The 18,713-nt window shown below is 55.1% G+C and overlaps 1 protein-coding gene and 1 long non-coding RNA gene across 4 annotated transcripts in view; both read left to right on the top strand.

Moving 5' to 3' along the window:
• WFS1 (wolframin ER transmembrane glycoprotein) overlaps positions 1–18,713 on the top strand; it is a 32,967-nt gene that overhangs the window by 10,717 nt on the left and 3,537 nt on the right. For both annotated transcript variants that reach the window (XM_032254151.1, XM_032254152.1), the window contains exons 3-7: positions 5,558–5,640; positions 7,399–7,543; positions 9,677–9,847; positions 10,554–10,634; positions 13,918–14,066. In XM_032254151.1, the coding sequence (XP_032110042.1) occupies positions 5,558–5,640; positions 7,399–7,543; positions 9,677–9,847; positions 10,554–10,634; positions 13,918–14,066 (629 nt within the window). The remainder of the gene's footprint in view (positions 1–5,557; positions 5,641–7,398; positions 7,544–9,676; positions 9,848–10,553; positions 10,635–13,917; positions 14,067–18,713) is intronic.
• On the top strand, positions 12,905–13,908 carry LOC116534053. Of its 2 annotated transcripts, XR_004261568.1 has the most exons (3): positions 12,905–13,106; positions 13,137–13,296; positions 13,343–13,908. It is a non-coding gene; the product is annotated as an uncharacterized LOC116534053 (long non-coding RNA). The 2 variants fall into 2 exon arrangements; XR_004261567.1 differs by lacking the exon at positions 13,343–13,908 and having other exon boundaries at positions 13,137–13,305.

The following is an 18,713-nucleotide window of genomic DNA, read 5'->3' as shown; positions in this document are numbered from 1 at the left end:
AGGGACACAGATACAGATAGGAGCAGGAACCCTGGGTATGAGGTACAGGAAGCACCACCCAGGAAGTGCTCCCCAGTGCTGACCGAGGCTGCATTGCCAGCCAGAGCTACTGGGTGAGGAAGGGAAGAAGGGTCTTCGGAGCGTGGGAAGAGCAGGTCCCCCAGCTACTAGACTGAGGGTTCTTCCCAGGCAGAGAAGGGGGACACAAGACCCATGAAGAACTGGCTGTGGTGTCAAGAGGTCAGCCAGGCCAAGCAGGACCCTGAGGGTCAGGGAAAGAAGAGGGGGTTGTTGTGAGTGGGTGTAGCTGTTAGAGGGATCATTTACATCAAAGGCCAGCCAGGAGGCGGAGCAGGGAGAGAGGAGTAGCTAGGCCACAAGATGGCTGAGGGTCAGGTGGACAGGGAATGGAGAAGGTGAGGGTGGCCGCCTGGTTTCTGGCTGGGCTGCCGGGTGGACAGTGGTGGCACAGCCTGAGGTAGGGTCCTGGGGGTGGTTCCCAGCAGGGTCCAAGCATAGTCTTTGATGGGGGTGAAAAGGCTCCCAGGAGCAGCTGGGGCCCTGATGTAGATGTGGGAGTGTGTGGAACCCCCACTGCCCTGGGGACAGGCACAGCAGGAAGCGCTGCTGAGGGTCCTGCTGGCTGCTCAGGTGCGTGCTGTTGATCATTTAGGAAGCAGCTGTCACACCTGTTCTTGATCCTGACCTGGCCCATCTGAGTGCTGTGCTAGTGCTGTGCTCCTGCTGTGCCCTCCACACCCCTGTGAAGACTGGGCTCAGGGTCAGGTGGACTCAGTCTTCTGGGAACGTGGCAAGGTGCCTGCCGTGCTTGTGCTCCAAACCTCGGACACCACCTCCAGGAAGCCTCCCACCGTCTGCAGTTACCTGCACAGCCCCAACTCTCACTGATGAATGTGCTCGTTCTCCACGGGCCTAGGGCGGGCTGCAGTGAGCTCAGGGATCCTGCCTCTCAGTTTGGTGCCCTCAGCTCCTGGCACTCAGACTGGCATGTGGTCATTGCCCAGGAGAGGTACACTGGGTCAGTGATGGGTGTCCTCAGCCTGCAGTCCCTGTGCAGGGCCTGTTAGAAGGGTGCCCTCCCTGCTGGGACCTCTAGACCACTGTCCCCTGTTCCCGCCCCAGAGCTCAGCCAGCCCTGGCAAGAGAAGGCTGAGGACCATTCAGCCTGTTGTGTTCATTCACTGGAACCATTGTCAGCGTAAGGCTGATGGGATGCCTGTGGTGCAGAGTGACCCCAGCTGCCCTGTGTCGGGGGATGCCCTGGTGGTACAAGGTCATCACCCTGTGTGTGCCCTGTCTCTGGCACAGGGATGATGACAGCACACAGCACACTCTTTTCTTTCCACCTTTCCCTTTGGCACAGTCCCTTATGGTGGATGTCATGAGAGGAGCAGAGGGATCCTGGAGGTCCAGCTTGTCCAGGACCAGCACTGAGGGAGGCAGGGCAAGGGCAGCAGCACCCTTAGAGAGGGGAAGATTACATCGTATTTATTTACATGCCTAAGATCACACTCAGGTTTTAAGAGCATTTGACGTACATCCAACAAGTTTTAAACACTATGGAAGCATGTCTAGATGCATGAGTAATGTGAAAGTGGAAGCCAGCTGCCCTGCTCCCAGCCCACTCTGGGAGAATTTTGTGCATGTCTGGAGCCAGCTGTTTGGGAAGGGACACCCCAGCCACTGCCCCTGGGGTGGGTTTGATGCTCTGTGTATGGGAAGAAACCTTCTTTCCATCCTTTTCTATTTCTGCGGAATATCTGCTCAAGTCAGGGAGTTGAACTTGGCAGTTCAGCTGCTCGGCCAGGCAGGTGCTGTGTCCTGGGCTGTGCTAGGATCTGGGGAGGAGAGAGGGCAGCTGCAGGCCCCATTTACAGTGGCTCCCTCCTGGGACCCGTGTTGTTCCTCCTCATGTCTGCTCACTGTGTACTATCCAGTGCTGTAGTGGAAGCTTGGGGTGAAATGGGTGATACCCATGGACATAGATGGCACCCATGAAGGCTGGTGGAGTCTGCGATAGATGATGGATGGTTACGCAGGTTTCAGCAAGAAATGGCAGTGGGCTGTGCCAGGAGGGGGTGCATCCTGGAGGAGGCCCTAGATAGTGCCTGAGAAAGTGAGGGTTGTTGACTGATTCCACCTGGCATCCATGAATCTCTCAAATGCATAGGGCCCATGCATGACAAATAATTTAAAAGATGAGTGGGCACAGTGGCTCACGCCTGTAATCCCAGCACTTTAGGAGGCTGAGGTGGGCAGATCAACTGAGGTCGGAAGTTCAAGACCAGCCTGGCCAACATGGAGAAACGCTGTCTCCACTAAAAATACATACAAATAGCCAGGCATGGTGGCACATGCCTGTAATCCCAGCTACTCAGGAGGCTGAGGCAGGAGAATCACTTGAACCTGAGAGGCAGAGATTATGGTAAGCCGAGATCACTCCATCCATTGCACTCCAGCCTGAGCAACAAGTGCAAAACTGCATCTCACAAAAAAAAAAAAAAAAAAAAAAAAATTCTGTGTATTGGGGAAATGTCTTGAAATGTCAGGCTGTGAATACCTCTGTGAAAAATTAATTATGGACTAGAAGAATCTTTTTAGACCACCATATATAGGCATGGACCTTCCATGTTCTGATTTTTTTTTTTTTAAAAAGGGAAGAATAATATGACTTGTGAATTTAGTCAAGAAAAGAGATTTGAATTCACAAGAGGTGCTGACGTTGTGCTGCGAAGTACAGCAACAGCCCCAGAGTCTGCTGGGGAAGTGAGGAGGGAAAAGAAAGCCTCCTCTTGTGGACACCAACTCTGGACCACTCACTACAGAGCATCTCCTTTCAATGTAAAGCATCCTATCAGATCGATGTTAATGATCAGATTGAAGCTGCCTCAGAGCAGTGATGTGACCTGCGCCAGGTTACACAGCACGTTACTGTTGTGCATGGGTCCACACGCGGGTCAGCGTCACTGTGATCGCTCACGTTGCTCCGTGACCATGGCCTTCGTGCCTGCAGGCTTTGTGTCTACAGCTCCTCTAGGGATAGTCAGCCTGCTGCTGAGCCCACAGCCAGAAAGCACGCTGGGGGGCTGGCAGGGTGACGGAAGCCAGGAGGGAGAGCTGCCCTTGATGGATTCAGAGAGTACCAAGGTCTGGGGCCTCTGGGGAGGGGTGGGTGTCCAAAAGGGGCTGCCCTGTGGGGCCTGATGCCATCTCTGAGCAGCGTCCTTGAGGGGCCCCAGCAAGGAAGCTGAGGCTGAAACTCTGGGGAGGAGTTGTGTCCAGGGAAGAGTTACGTCCGGGGAGAGTTACGTCCTGGGAGAGGTGCGTCCGGGGAGAGGTGCGTCCGGGGAGAGGTGCGTCCGGGGAGAGTTACGTCCGGGGAGAGGTGCATCCCGGGAGAGGTGCGTCCCGGGAGAGTTACGTCCAGGGAGAGGTGCGTCCCGGGAGAGTTGCGTCCCGGGAGAGTTACGTCCGGGGAGAGGTGCGTCCGGGGAGAGGTGTGTCCGGGGAGAGTTACGTCCTGGGAGAGGTGCGTCCGGGGAGAGGTGCGTCCGGGGAGAGGTGCGTCCGGGGAGAGGTACGTCCAGGGAGAGTTACGTCCAGGGAGAGTTACGTCCAAGGAGAGGTGCCAGCGAGAGGGACTTTCAGGGAAAAGGGACTTCCAAGGAGGGGTGCCTCCAGGGAGGGATCTTCCAGGGAGAGATGCATCCAGGGAAAAGGGCATTTGGGGAGAGGGGTGTTTAGGGAAGGTTACATCCAGGGAGGGGGGCCTCCAGGGTGAGGGGCGTCCAGGGAAAAGAGTATTCAGGGAGAGTGGCGTCCAGGGAGGGGGGTGTCCAGGGACAGGGGTGTCTAGGGAGGGGGACATCCAGGGAGAGGAACCTCCAGAGAGAGGGGCCTTCGTGTTGGCGAGTTGCCTATCCAGAGAACTGGAGTGCATGTGCCTGACCACGAGAACTTTTGAAGAATCCGTCTAATTCCTCCCTTCTCCAAACACATGCCTCATCCTGTGAGGGCCTCACCTGCCACCTACAACTTGGAGTTATCCCAGCCTCCCTCTGCCCTTTCCAAACTGGGTGCGACCCATTCTCTCTGCCTTTGCACCTGGCCATGTCCCATGCTGTCTCCCACTGGAGTCGTGTCTCCCGTACACCTGGGTCCTTTGAAGGCAGTGGCCAGGCAGCCTTTGGTGCTGCAGAGCCGGCTCAGAGCCTGGCACGGGCTGGTTCTGGGAAAGCCCTGGGTGAATTGTACCAGAAAGGCTGGTCCTCAGTGCAATGTCACTGGGAACCAGGCAGGCTTTCACGTTGTCAGCCAGGCTTGGGTGAAATGGGTGAAACTGCATGATGCTTTTGTCAATTCAGATAACTTGTTAGGAAGTAAAATACAGCATGAACTCTAGCTGATATTTGGACCCTTGGTCTAATAATTCAACTTCAGAACCTGTGCTAGGAAAATCACTTCTCAAAAGAAAAGAAGTGGTTCACGGCACCATTTTATAAAACGAGGTTATTGGGAGCAAACTACAGACCTGACAGAGAGGAGAGGAGAGGCCCAGCAGCCTGAGTGTGAGTCTCCTTGGTGGATCCAGGAGCCACCGAATGGGGAGCTGACTGCAATGCATCATGGGAAACCTGAGAGCAATCCTCTGCTGTGGACGGAAAGTTTGTGTTCCTGTGCTGAAATCCTCTTGCCCAGTCCGATGGTGTTAGGAGGTGGGGCCTTTGGAGGTGATGGGTCATGAAGTGATGCCTTTATAGTGGGATTAGTGCCCCTATAAAAGAAGCCTCAGAGAGCTCCCTCACTCTTTCCACCCTGCAAGGAGGCAGCCAAAAGACCTGAACCAAAAAACAGGCCTTTAGCAGACACTGTGTCTGCAGCACTGTGATCTTGGACTCCCCAGTCTCCAGAATGGAAAGAAACCCGTTTCTGATGTTTATAAGCCACCAGGTTGGTCTATGGTATTAATATTTTTGTTATAAGAGTTTGAACAGACTAAGATTCACTTTTAAGTAGGAAAAGGTAATATCAAAATGTGTATACACTGATTGTAATCTCCAAAAATGTGTTTATCGTTGGTACAGTCAAGGACAACATGAACTTGATTTGCTGGGGTGCTGGGCTTTGGGTACAGGTTTTTTGTATTACTTAGGTCATGGGCTTTCAAACATGAGTCCTTGAGTCTTTCCAGGGCCCCAGCTCAAGCCCTAAGCCAAGGGGCATGAGGGTGGGACTTGCGTCTGTGCTCCCCTCCTTCCCATGCCTCCCACCCAAGAGCTTTGAGTTGCCATTGAAAACCACCCTACCCGCGTAGAGTTTGCTCACCTTGCGCTGGAGCGGTGTGTAATTGGAAGGCAAACCGCTGCTTTCTGGGCATCTTCTCTCTCTGGGCCTGTGTCTCCCCGTATTCCTAGCCTGGATTTGAAAGTGAAGTAGCAGCAGACCTTCTGAAGACCCTCTGCCACTCCCGCCGTCCTTCTGACAAGCAACAAAGTCTGGCTTTGTGACATGTGTGTTTGTTTCTTCTGTGTTAAAGGGCCCACAAAGGGAGACATGGAAATCCCCTTTGAAGAATTCCTAGAGAGGGCCAAGGCTGGGGACCCCAAGGCACAGACCGAGGTAAGGACTGCAGTGCTGACGGGGAGCTCAGGACCCAGCCCCCAGCACAGCGGGCCTGGCCACGAGCTCCATAGCCCACAGAGAAGCGTTGGTGTCTGAGATCGGGGTTGGGAGCCAGCATGGTGCACCCCACCCTGCCTGGGCTCCGTGTTGGTGGAATTTCCATGTTCACTGTGCCAATTTTCCTCCTGGCACCCCTCTAGGGAGCAGCACTCATCTCCCTTGTCCAGCTCACACCTCATCTTGGGCATCACCTCCTCCAGGATGACCTCCTGGCTTCCTGCAGCTGCCTGCTCAGAGTCACCCCTGCACATACACTGTGTATGCTACACATTCTTGTCTCCCTGGCTGTTAGCTGCATGCACAGAGCCCTCAGAGCAGTGACCATTCACTCAGGCATCAGCCAAGGGCTGGGCTTTGTGCCAGTGCTGGGGACATAACGTGGCCCTCTCTTCATGGGTGACAGGTTAGTGGAAGAAGCACACCAAAAACACCCAAGTAGAGAGACACAGAAATACAATGCTTTTGAATTATGGTAAGGGGAGAAGCCAGCAGAATGCTGAGATAGGAGGTGGCCAGGGGTCCTGTGTCCTCTGAGTAGACAAGTTCTCACCACCTCACTCTTTGTCCCTTTGCACAGGGCTCAAGCAAGTGACCACAGTTATCCTGAGCAGTTTTCTGCCCCTTCTCCCTAAAGAGGAGAAAAGCTTCCATGCAAAACCATAAATGAATTTCTGGCCAGGCACAGTGGCTCACGCTTGTAATCCCAACACTTTGGGAGACAAGGCAGATGGATCACCTGAGGTCAGGAATTCAAGACCAGCCTGGCCAACATGGGGAAACTGTCTCTACTAAAAATACAAAAATTAGCTAGATGTGGTGGCACATGCCTGTAATCCCAGCTGCTCGGGAGGCTGAGACAGGAGAATCACTTGAACCCAGGAGGCTGAAATTGTAGTGAGCTGAGATCACACCATTGCACTCTAGCCTGGGCAACAGAGCAAGACTCCATCTCAAAAAAAAAAAAAAATTTTTTTCTTTCCTGACCTCACAGCCATATTGTACTTTAAAGTTCCTCCCACATCCTCTTGCCCAGGCATTTGGAGGCTGGGGGAGCATAGTGAGCCCTTTTGTGGGCTATGCCCTGGGCCTCTCTTTTTCCATCTGTAGAATGAGAAGTTGGACCATTTCAGCAGGGATTTTTTTGCAAAGGGACAGATGGTGAATATTTTGGACTCCACGCAATCTCTATTGTGTTGCTCAGCTGTGCCGTGGAGCACATAAAAGCAGCATGGACAACGTGTAAATGAGTGGCCGTGGCTGCATTGCAATAAAACTTCATTTGCAAAAACAGGCGACGGGCCAGTGCCAACCCCTGATTAGCTGGCCTCTCTCCAGCCCTGGCTTTCTCCTGACTGTTTTGAGAGGTGTAAAGGACCCAGTCATGGTTCTGATTTCCACCCACTGATGGTGAGCCTTGGCAGGCAAGAGCAACTCAAGGAAGAGAACCTGTATCAGTCGGAGTCCGTAGCTCCCTCACTGTGTGGATGGGGTGGCCATACCTGTCTCACCATGTTTTGTGGGGGATTGAGTGGCCAGAGGCTCATCTGCCTAGTGGAGATGCCCAGTGTGACCCCATTTCCGCCCCTTCCTTCCTGGCCTGGGTGACGGAAGTGGGTGAAAGGAGGTGGGCTGGCTGGGAGCGTGGGGCAGGAGAGGGTCTGAGAAGCTGGAGGTTGACCTGTGTCTGGCTTGCAGGTGGGGAAGCACTACCTGCAGTTAGCCAGCAACACGGATGAAGAACTCAACAGCTGCACCGCTGTGGACTGGCTGATCCTTGCCGCAAAGCAGGGCCGGCGGGAGGCTGTGAAGCTGCTTCGCCGGTGCTTGGCGGACAGAAAAGGTGGGTCTGTGTGAGGCTTAAAACAGCCTCTGCAGGGTCAAGCAGCTTGTGATGCTGCTTGCTAACCAAACAGCTAAAATATTACCAAACCTAATGCTGGCGATGCTGTTGGGAACCTACAGTTTCTGTTTTGCTGATGGCCTTGTCATTTTAGACACTTTCTGGACCTAATATGGATATTTCACAGACCAAGCCATTTTCTTTCTCTTTGGCTTGTGTTGATGTCTCCAAGTGGTAACTATAAATCCTGCTTCCCTGCTGGGTTCTGATCCAAACTGAGACATCGATCCTGGGTTCATCTGAAGGGCAGCTTCCCTGATGCAAAGTTGGAGACTGTGACGTGGCCTGCAGTCAGAGCGGCCCATGCCCCTGAGCTGATGTCCATCCAGTCTGCGCAGACCAGCTGAGGGGCTGTAGGCCCACGCAGACCTGGGCAGGTGCACTTACTTTGGAAGGAGGCAGGCTGACTCTTCAAAGATAGGTGCCTTTCTTTCAGACAGAGGGACAGGGGAGGAAGGGGATGCAGCTCTGGCCACGGGTGTTCAGTTAGGACATTGTCCTGCCCAAGGGAAGTGGCTGACTGAGGTGCCATGGGTCAGTGTGCGTCCTGAAGCTTCTATGCCTCAGGGAAAGATGAAAGTGGGTGTCACCAAGCTGTTTTTCTAATGATGTGTTTTTTCAGATTGTGAAAGTATGTTATGCTTATCATAGAAAACTTGAAATATATAGAAAACATAAAGATACAAATTGCTTACAACCTTGAAGTCCAGAAGCAGCTCCCCATATTTTGGTTATTTCCTTCTGGTTTCGTGTCATAATTTTTCTTTTTGAGACAGAATCTTACTCTGTCACCCAGGCTGGAGTGCAGTGGTGCGATCTCGGCTCGCCGCAACCTCCGTCTCCCAAGTTCAAGCAATTCTCCTGCCTTGGCCTCCCGAATAGCTGGGACTACAGGCTTGACCACCATGCCCGGCTAATTTTTGTATTTTTAGTAGAGATTGGGTTTTACCATGTTGGCCAGGCTGGTCATGAACTCCTGACCTCAGGTGCTCCATCCACCTCGGCCCCTCAAGGTGCTGGGACTACAGGCGTGAGCCACCACACCTGGCCCGTGTCATGATATTTTAAGAGTTACATTTATTGTACAGAGTTTTTCTTTGAAAATTAAACTGACGATTTTGAAAAAAACATAACAGCGACATTGTTAGCCAGAATTTCTCACCAACCCAGCCTGCTAATTCCAGAGCAGTGGAAGGGCAGAGTGGGCTTGGGCAGTCCCACGGCTCATTATCGGGAGCCGGGGTACTCTAGAGGCTGCTGGGGCAGAGCGTGCAAGGGAGGAGGCCAGTTAGCCCCATGTGTTCCTCCCAGCTGCACACACCTTCTGTGTGCAGTTGTGCTTTCTGATTTGAAAAGAAATACATGCTCTGATTTGAAAAGAAAATTTGGGAAATGTTCAAAAGGAGAAACACATCCAGAGCTCCATGTGAGTCCTGGCGTCTGCTGCACTGTGCTGTTGTCCCAGGCTACTGGGGATAAAGGGAGGAAGGCAGCCGCTGACCAGTGGTAAAACCTGCTCTCCCTCTCCCCACTGTCCGAGTTTTCCTTAGAAGGGCTGGGCTGTGTGTGAGACACAGAGGGAAGCCCTGTGGACACAGGGGTGGCCCTGCCAGTGCACCAAGGCTGGTGACTCTGCAGTGAGACCGACCAGCGTTCAAGATAGCTCTGCCTCTTTCTGCCTGTGTGGCCTTGGGTGAGCCAGAATGTGGCCCTGTGCCTCAGTGTCTGTACCTCTGAGAGGGGGATAGCAGTGCCTGCCGGGAGGGTCCTGTGAGGGTGAAGTGGAAGCCAGAGGAGCAGGAAGAGGCTGCCTCCCTCCCGCCAGCACGTAGGGGACACTCGGGGGGCATCTGCTGTGAGACCAGCCTGGCCTCCCAGCTGGAGAGTGGACATGGGCAGGGGCTTGCTGCGATGTCCTCCCGGGTCAAGTGACCATCCTTCCCTGGTAACCAAGTTCTGACACCTTGCAGGAGACTTCCTCAAAAGCTTGCCCGGCAGAGCTGGCTGGGGTCAAAGCGGCACTGACAGCTCTGGGTGGGGCGCACGAGGCCTTGACCACATCCTGTCCCTCAGGCATCACGTCCGAGAATGAGCGGGAGGTGAGGCAGCTCTCCTCCGAGACTGACCTGGAGAGGGCCGTGCGCAAGGCAGCCCTGGTCATGTACTGGAAGCTCAACCCCAAGAAGAAAAAGCAGGTGGCCGTGGCGGAGCTGCTGGAGAACGTTGGCCAAGTCAATGAGCAAGGTACGTGGACTCACCCCAGGCGCCAGCCTTCCCACAGGGGCCATGACCTTCCCACAGGGGCCACGACCTTTCCTCAGGGGCCACAACCTTCCCACAGGGGCCGGGACCTTCCCACAGGGGCCGGGACCTTCCCTCAGGAGCCAGGACCTTCCCACAGGGGCCACGAGCTTCTCACAGGGGCCAGGACCTTCCCACAGGGGTCGGGACCTTCCTTCAGTGGCTGTGACCTTCCCACAGGGGCCGTGACCTTCCCACAGGGGCCAGGACCTTCCCACAGGGGCCGGGACCTTCCCTGTGAGGACAGGGACCTTCATTGTAGGGACAAGGAGACCAGAGCCTTCCCATAGAGACTGTGTCCTGGTGGGGAGGAGTGTGGGTAGCATTTTGACAACATCGGCCCTGGCTCAAGTGCTCACTCATTGAACAAACCAGAGGCTATTCTGCCCAGTGCTCTGTGACCATGTCCACCAATGGGAGGGACTGCGTCCGTCGCCAAGTGGGAGCACGCTACAGGGCGCTGAGTGCCCCTAGCAGCTGGAGGTATAGAGGTGTGACGGCCCCTGTGCCACCTGCTCTGAGGGCCCTGGGGTTGAACATAGGGTGCCCCTGGAATGGGCGTGCCCTAGAATGGTACGCCAGTTTCTGGTGGGCTGCAGGGCACAAGGAGATATTCAACCTGCCTGTCGGTCCACCTTGTCTGCTACAGATGGAGGAGCACAGCCAGGCCCGGTGCCCAAGACCCTGCAGAAGCAGAGGCGGATGCTGGAGCGCCTGGTCAGCAGTGAGTGTGAGTGCAGCCCTGTCCCGCCTCACCCGTGCCTCTCGGCCTGCGCCTGCAGGGCGACCTCTCCTTCCTGTGGGACCCCCCCATCCTGGCCCTGCCAGGATCTCAGGCAGTCCATTTGGGCGTCAGTGTTCTGGGTGCTAGGAGTGGACCCTGCCCACCTGGAATGCCTGTGCTGGAGGGAAGGCAGACACGGGACAGAAACCACGACATGCCAGTCCCTCCTGGACAGAGAAATACTGGAGATGGGGACCAGAGGGGGAGTCCCGAGTGGGGAACGATGAAGAGGGCGTTAGGGGAGGGGGCTCCAGGCAGAGGGAACAACATAAGCAAAGGCCCAGGAGACCCAGCAGGGTGCGGGAGGGGCTCCGCCCCATCACGGGCCCTTTATAGGTAGGCAGGGAATGGAGCAGACAGATCCTGCATGGGGGGATAGAGCCTCTGGGGCACACTGAGCTGGGGGTGCCTTTGGGATGTTTGTGCAGCTGCCCAGCCTCGCTGTCTTCCATCCACGTTGGGTAGATCTACAATCTGAGGCATTGGGAGCTCTGTCCTAGAGAAGATAGGCGAGGGGCTCAGGGGCTTAGTATCAACAGGGGGCTGGGCCCAGACACAGGTCTGCCACATGCTCTTCTTGTGACATGGGCAGTTCTCATTTTCCTCTCTGGATCTCAGTTTGTTCTTCTGAACAGCAAGATGGTCCGACGAGGGGACTGAGGGACCTCGCCTATCCTAAGAGCCTCTGTGGTTATGGGGGTCAGAGTACAGGTGTGAGCACAGATCCCACCTTCCTACCAGGCCAGTGAGGAAATGGTCCAGAAGGTGTGGTGGGAGCCCTCGCCTCCGCGTGGGAGGACGTGGTCCAGAAGGTGTGGTCGGAGCCCTCGCCTCTGTGTGGGCAGACATGGGTGCTTGGGCTTCCGTTTTCCTGCTCCATTTGGGGGAGACAAACACCTCACATGGAAATGGAAAGAAATCTGTGACTCTTGGAAACCCAAGGAACAGAGAGGCGGTGACAGTGTCTTGCCACCGAGGTAGCACGGTGCCTTCTGTCCTGAAGTGAGGCACCTCTGGGCAGGAGCAGCCGAGCCCGGGTCTTCATCCTGGGTGGCAGTGCAGACAGTCTAGACCCCAGCCTCACTTCCCATCCCGTGGGCATTTGTGATGAGCCAGGCACCCCTGCCGCTAGGCCCTGTCACTGTTATGGGGACGAGTTAGGAGTCAGCACGAGCAGCCTGTGGTCCCCTCCCCAAGGCCCTCTGGGACAGCGCCCCAGCAGCCGCATTGTGTCCCCCTCATCAGAATGTTCCCATCAGGCATCACCTGTTCCTCTGCCTGCTTTTCCAACAGAACTCCCAGAAATGAGTGTTTGTCATCCCCCTCCTGTGTTCTCAGGCCTTTCCCACATTATTCCACCAAAGTGGCTCATCCAGGCCATCAGTGACACCCTTGCTGGGTCACTTCTTGTTTTTGTCTGACCTGATCCATCAGCAGCATGGGCAGAAGTGACTGCTCTTCTCCTTAGAACCCTTTCCCCACTGGGCCCGGTCCCCTTGCTGCCACACAGGCTACTCCTTGGGATCTCTAGACTGATGTCCTGTCTCCCAACCCTCTGGACATTGGCATTGCCCCAGGTGTTCGTCCCTGTGAGGACAAGGGCCTTCCTTGTGGGGACCAAGGTCCTCCCATAGGGAACGTGCCCTGGTAGGGAGATGTATGGGTGGCACTAGTGACCACTCCCTTGTGTCAGATGCTGTCCTTGACCACAAGCACCCAGCCCGCCCAGACGGCATCCAGCCCATGCTCCTTTCATGTCTCCTATACCTGGTTGTCCCGCTCAGCTCACATGTTTTCACAGTGAGCTGCTGAGGCCTGTGCCAACTGCCACCTGTGCGGGCTCCCCACCAATGCTACCTCATCGCTCTTTGCTGCCACTGCATCCTGGGTGCTGCCCCGTCTCCTCTCCTCTTGCACACACAGCCAATCCATTAGGAGATCTATCAGCGTCCACCATCATGGCTGCCATCTTGGATGCAGCCTGTCTCCTCCCTAGGGTTTCTGCAGCACCCTGGCTGGTCTCCCTCTGCCCTACCCCAGCATGTCCTTTCTTTCCCATCCTTCTCATGGAGGCCCTCCTGGATACCATCTCACCCACAGCAGCTGGGGTCCTTCAGGGGCCTTGTTTCCTTCTTGCGGATCATGTTGGATAGAGGGTGTCAGTGGGCAAGTAGTAGGCTCTCGGTGGATCGTGTTGGATGGAGAGGTCACTGGGCGCGTAGCAGGCTCTTGGTGGAACATGTTGAATGGAGGGGTAAGTCGGCCTATAGCAGGATGCATGTTGAATAGACGAATTAGCAGGCATGTAGTAGGCCCATGGCAGACACATGTTGGATGGAAGGGTAGCAGGCGCATAGTAGGCGTGTGGCAGATCATGTTGGATTGAGGGTTAGCGGGCGCATAGTAGGCGTGTGGAAGGTTAGCAGGCACATAGTAGGCGTGTGATAGATCATGTTGGATGGAGGGGTTAGCGGGCACATAGTAGGCATGTGGCAGATAATGTTGGATGGAGGGTTAGTGGACGCATAGTAGGCGTGTGGTAGATCGTGTTGGATGGAGGGGTTAGTGGGCGCATAGTAGGCATGTGGTAGATCGTGTTGGATGGAAGGTTAGCGGGTACATAGCAGGCGTGTGGCAGATCGTGTTGGATGGAGGGTTAGCAGGTGCATGGTAGGCGTGTGGCAGATCATGTTGGATGGAGGGTTAGCAGGTGCATGGCAGGCCCTGGTGGATCATGTTGAGTGGAGGGGTTTGTGGGCTCAGAGTAGTCCCTGTGCAGATCATGTTGGATGGAGTGGTTGGCAGGGCGCTGGCCCACAGAGCGGCTTGTCACCTATGTTATGAGAAGCCCCACGCCAGCTGGAGGCAGAGGAAGGTGACAGCATCCACTGGAGATGCAGGTTGTAAGTCTTAGCAGGTGAGCTGGGCTGAAAGGTGTGGGTGAGTGGCCCCAGGCATGAGGAGCTAAGCAGAAAGGGACACTTGGGAAGGGGGCAGCACACCCAGGGGCTGGGAGTGGAGGCTGGCACTCAGCAGACCTGCCCCTTCCTCCTCACCCAGCCTGGTCCTCACGCCTCAGGCCACCCAGGGAAGGATTTTCTTCCACCTGAACCCCCTCAGCTCCTTTCTTCGCTTGGCCCCACTCCGCTGTCCCCGGCCCATCCTCTGTGTGAGGGCGGCAGTGGGGCTGCAGTGTGAGGCCCCCGTGCTGTTTTCTCTCATGCTTCAGCCAAGAACTACATCGCGCTGGATGACTTTGTGGAGATCACTAAGAAGTATGCCAAGGGCGTCATTCCCAGCAGCCTGTTCCTGCAGGACGATGAAGATGATGATGAGCTGGCGGGGAAGAGCCCTGAGGACCTGCCGCTGCGCCTGAAGGTGAGCGACCGAGACCCCGGCCAGGCCAGAGCCTGCCTCCCAGGGACTCATGCACCTTAGGCGGGGCACCTTCCGGGAAGCTGCAGGTGGGGAGGTCCTCGCCTAACAGAGTGTCCTAGAACCGTGCTGCTGGTACCTCGGGGCATCAGCTGTCCTCATAAGGATGTGTCCTTGGGAGGGAGGCCGTTTTGTTCTGAGCTGTCATGCTTGGAAACCAGGCAGTGTTGGGCAAGAGTGCTGGGATGACAAGCACTGGTCTTTCTGTGCACAGCACAGTGTGGGGGCAGTGGGGCGGGGCTGGAGGCCAACTCTCATCTAGACTTGGTCACTTAGCAGAATTCCCTGTGTGTGGTCCAGAATGGAGGTCAGTGCCTTGAAGATGCCTTCCCCCAAGACAAAGAGCTCATGTCCATCAGGCCAGGGAGGCTGTGCAGAGGCGCCCACTGCCCCCAGATCTGCAAGGGCTCAGGGAGCGAGGCCCAGTGTGGGAGCGTGGTGGGTGACACTTGTGCAGGGTGACCGTGGGCACACCTGGCTGGCGTGAGCAGGCGAAAGCAGGGAGTGGGAAGCCCAGCGATGCGGGCTCCTCCTGGCCTGACAGCTTTTCTTGCTTTTCTTGGCCATGTGGCCCTATGGCCCCTCACAATTGCCCCCGGTTCAGCTTGCATAGGTAAATTAGATGCCTGCCTATCTCACTCTGCAGAGAACAGCAAGATTTCCAGAGGCTTGGCCTCCTGACCCAGGATCCCCAGGCTGAGGCCAGCACAAGGGGCCCCAGCAGATGATTTGTCATAGCTACCTGTGGGCAGTATCATGCAGGCACCCTGGGGCTCTGTCTTCTGAACTGACTGTGAACATGGAGGAACTGCTATCTGTGTTCAGATGGGTGCATGAGTCAGGGCCAGGACCAGGATATGGTTGGGCCACAGCTGTCAGGCAGGTCACCATCCTGGAGTCAGGGAGAGGGTCAGAGCAGGAACCCAAGTGCTGCAGGAGCGGCTTAGCCCAGAGAGCAGCGGGCACGACAGTCCCACTCCAGGGACTCAGAGCCTGACGGGTCTGAGTGTGATCCCCCTGAATGCCCAGAGCTGCAAGTCCTCTAGGGTGGCAGGTGGAAGGCTCTGCCCTTCCTGCTTGGGACAGGCAGTATGTCTAGGCACAACACCAACCAGTCTTCAGAGGCTCTGAGACACAGGCCAGGATGGCCAAGAGCTTGAACCAAGGGAGCACATGGCTTTTACTGACGGTCCACTCAGAGCTGGCCCTAGGCAAGCATATTCACATACCGGGTCCATCGTCTTACTAACAGAAGAGGAGGAAGCTGGGGTGCTGGCACGGTTTTGGCAAAGACATTCCCAAAATGCCAGTAAGGGTCACAGATGAAAGGGTAACTTGGAGAAGACCCTTTGGGCCAGGAGGCCATGGCCTGGGTGTCCCGGTTTATGTCATCCTGGCGTAAGTACTGTTATAATAATGCCTCCTCACGTATGCATCCTGTTTGGGAAATTTTATGTCACCTACTTACAGGTGGTGAGTCAGTGTTGTGAAGCATCCGAAAGTCCTATTTATTTGTGTTACTTCATGACAGGGTCTCATTCTGTTGCCCAGGCTGGAGTGCAGTGGCGCAGTCACAGCTCACTGCAGTCTCAACATGCCAGGCTCAAGCGATCCGCCCCACCTCAGCCTCCCAAAGAGCTGGGACTACAGGCATGTGCCACCACACCCAGCTAATTTTGGGGAAAAATTGGGTAGCAATGGTGGTCTCACTGTGTTTCCCAGGCTGGTCTCAAACTCCTGGGACCGGTGAGCCTCCCACTTTGGCTTCCTAAACTGCTGAGATTCAGGTGTGAGGCACTGTGTCCAGGCTGAAAGTCCTTTTTAGAAGGGAGAGATTTAAACTCTTCTGACAAGAGATAAACAAGGCTCTGTTTCCCTTCAGTTTTTGAAGCTTCAGCACTTTGATTCCTTCACAGTTTGTCTTCTTAGGAGTCTCTTGTGAAGGGAGGCAATGAATCGCCACAAGCATCTCCCAGGGCTGAGAGCTGTTCCAGCTTTTAGCAGCCTTTTGCAGAACAAGGAGAGGTCTTAACCCAAAGTGAAAATGACAGACGCCTTTTTGTGAGCCAGCCTTACTCCCACAAAGAATGTTCCAGACTCCACACAGCTCTCTTCTGGAGCCTGGATGGGCAGGGTGTCATTGTAGATAAAATCCTCTGAAAACAAACTTAATAATATCTTAAAATCCTAACATTTTTAACATTACGTAATTGGAAGAGCCAACACGGGAACATTTTTGCCAAGAGGTTTTGAGCAGAATCTGGTCTCGGCTCCCTTCCCCAGCCTGTCTTCTTCACGGGTCTGTTCAACTGCCTGCGTGGTGACGCTGCTTCCTGGTTTCTCTTGGGAGCAGAAGGGCCGATTACTGCGGGCCCAGACAGAGAGCTCTGCAATATTCTATTCATAGAAGTAGATTCCTCCCTCATATTTTTTAAATTTCTTTATTTTTCCATCTCAAGAGTTGAATTTGTTTGGACCTTCTCTGCAGAATAGGCGACTCAACTTTTTAGTCCCATATCAGAGGAAGATCTTGGGTGGACGCTGCACGGAGCAGAAACTGGAGCTTTAAAAAGGGGATTATTCCCTGCTCATTGAGCCCAGGTGTGGGGCCAGCCCCTCCACTCTGTCGGAGCAGAGGCTAGATGCCATCTAACGTAATGTTCTAGAATCTTCCTTGTCTTTTAAAGGTCCTCTCAACCAGGTGGGTTGTATGTGTTCCTCTAGGCAAAACAATGTGCATGACTTTGAGTAAGATGGGATTTCAGATTAATTTTTACCAAGGCCACCCCCTGGCTACTGTGCCAGTCGTGCGTGAGACGGTGGTGAGCAGTGGCGGCCTGGGGCAAACTTTAGTTGTCCTGCTGTTAGCAAGGTCCCCACACAGGGATTAACTGAGCAGCCTGCCGGCTGACGCACATGTTGACTCACTTCTAGCTGTTGATTTTAGCTGCTGGCCTGGCGTCATGCTCAAGGGGCTTGCCCCAGACAAATCCTGGAGGAGGTTCATTTTCATAAGTGCCCTCTGGCTCTCTGGCAAGCATTGGAAATGCCCTCACACGCTGCAGTGCGTGGTCTTCCCAGTCTCCGCTAGCTGTCTCCTGGCAGTGTGAGTACCTCTCTGCTCATGGAGAAGGTTGTTCACCCCAGAGAGAGCTGGGGGGACTGTTAGCTGCTTTCATACTTTGTTGGCTTGTCATAAAACAGAGATTAAGTGTACTGTCACAAATATATACAAAGCAACCGAGCTGTTCCCCCACATGTGTGTGTAGACGTGCATGCACACGCTCCTCAACCCCTCCGTTTGCCCCATGAGCCTGGCCCTCTCATCTGTGGAAGACTCGGTCTTCTGGTTGCTTCCAGGTGTTCTAGTCATCCAGAGCTGTTAGCCAAGGCTCTTGGCAGGTGAGGGCCGCATTCTGGTGGTGTCACCCAGTCGCCATTCACCTGGGATCACTCCTTGGCCCTCTGGTGCAGTGGCTGGAGAGAGCCTGCCCCAGGGGATTTGGGGGGCTGGTGCCCCAAGGCCCTGAGCTGATGGGGCGCAGCTGCCACTTCCTGTCTGTCGGTGCTCCAACCTGGCTGTCACGTAGCCCCTCAGTGGGCTCTGGACACACAGCCAGGCTTCCCTAACTCCAGGTGGGGCCACCCCCTGGGCATCTACTCCGTGGTGTTGGTCCAGGCGCCTGGCACTCCTGAAGATGCCCAGACCCTGCCCTGTGTGACATACCACACTGCATGAGCACTGGCACCATGGCCACTTTCTCCCCTCCCCGCTCCAGTCTCTCTGCCTGGCTCCCCCATGTTCTGGCAGGGCTCGGGGCCTCTGACTTCTGCACAGACCAGACAGGCATGGGGGCTGGCCCTGGGTAGCAGCACTGCTTCACCTGCTCCTGAGGCAGCTCCCAGCATCCCTCCCTCAGCTCTCTGCTCCTCTTGGCTGTGGTGAAGGCTGAGAGCTGCTTCTGACCTTAGTGCATGCAGAGCAGGGGAGCAGGACCCACAGGTGGGGGAAGGCAGCCTTTGCTCGTGGCTGTGTGGGACTGTGTCCCTATTATAAGCACCGTTGGGGCTGCATGGTGGTGTGAATGTATAAGTTCACATGTATAGCGTAGGTGTGCAGATGTGCAAGCGTGTTATGGTGGATTGCATGAGGTTGCACGTGTGTGTAGGAGCAGGTGTGCACATGAGTGTGCAGTGGAGTGGGTGTGCCCGTGAGTGTACACTCTGTGGGGGTGGGTTTGCAGGTGTGAAGGTGCACATGTGGGTAGGACTGGGTATGCACACATGTGAATGCACGTGTATAGGGGTGGGTGTGCACACATGCATGAAGAGGTGGGTCATATGTGTGTGAATGTGTACGGATGTATAGGGGTGGGTTGCATGTGTGTGTGAGAATGTGCGTGTGTGTAGGGGTGGGTTGCATGTGTGTGTGTTAATGTGGGTGTATTTGTGTAGGGGTGGGTTGTGTGTGCATGAGTGCGTAGGGGTGGGTTGCATGTGTGTGTGAACGTGCGTGTGTGTAGGGTTGTGTGTGTGTAAATGTATGTGTATAGGGGTGGGTTGCATGTGTGTGTGTGTGAATGTGTGTGT

This window comes from Sapajus apella, unplaced genomic scaffold (assembly GCF_009761245.1).
Source record: "Sapajus apella isolate SASKATOON/1434 unplaced genomic scaffold, GSC_monkey_1.0 scaffold85, whole genome shotgun sequence".
NCBI classification, from domain to species: domain Eukaryota; kingdom Metazoa; phylum Chordata; class Mammalia; order Primates; family Cebidae; genus Sapajus; species Sapajus apella.
This window is presented reverse-complemented; position numbering and strand designations above follow the sequence as displayed.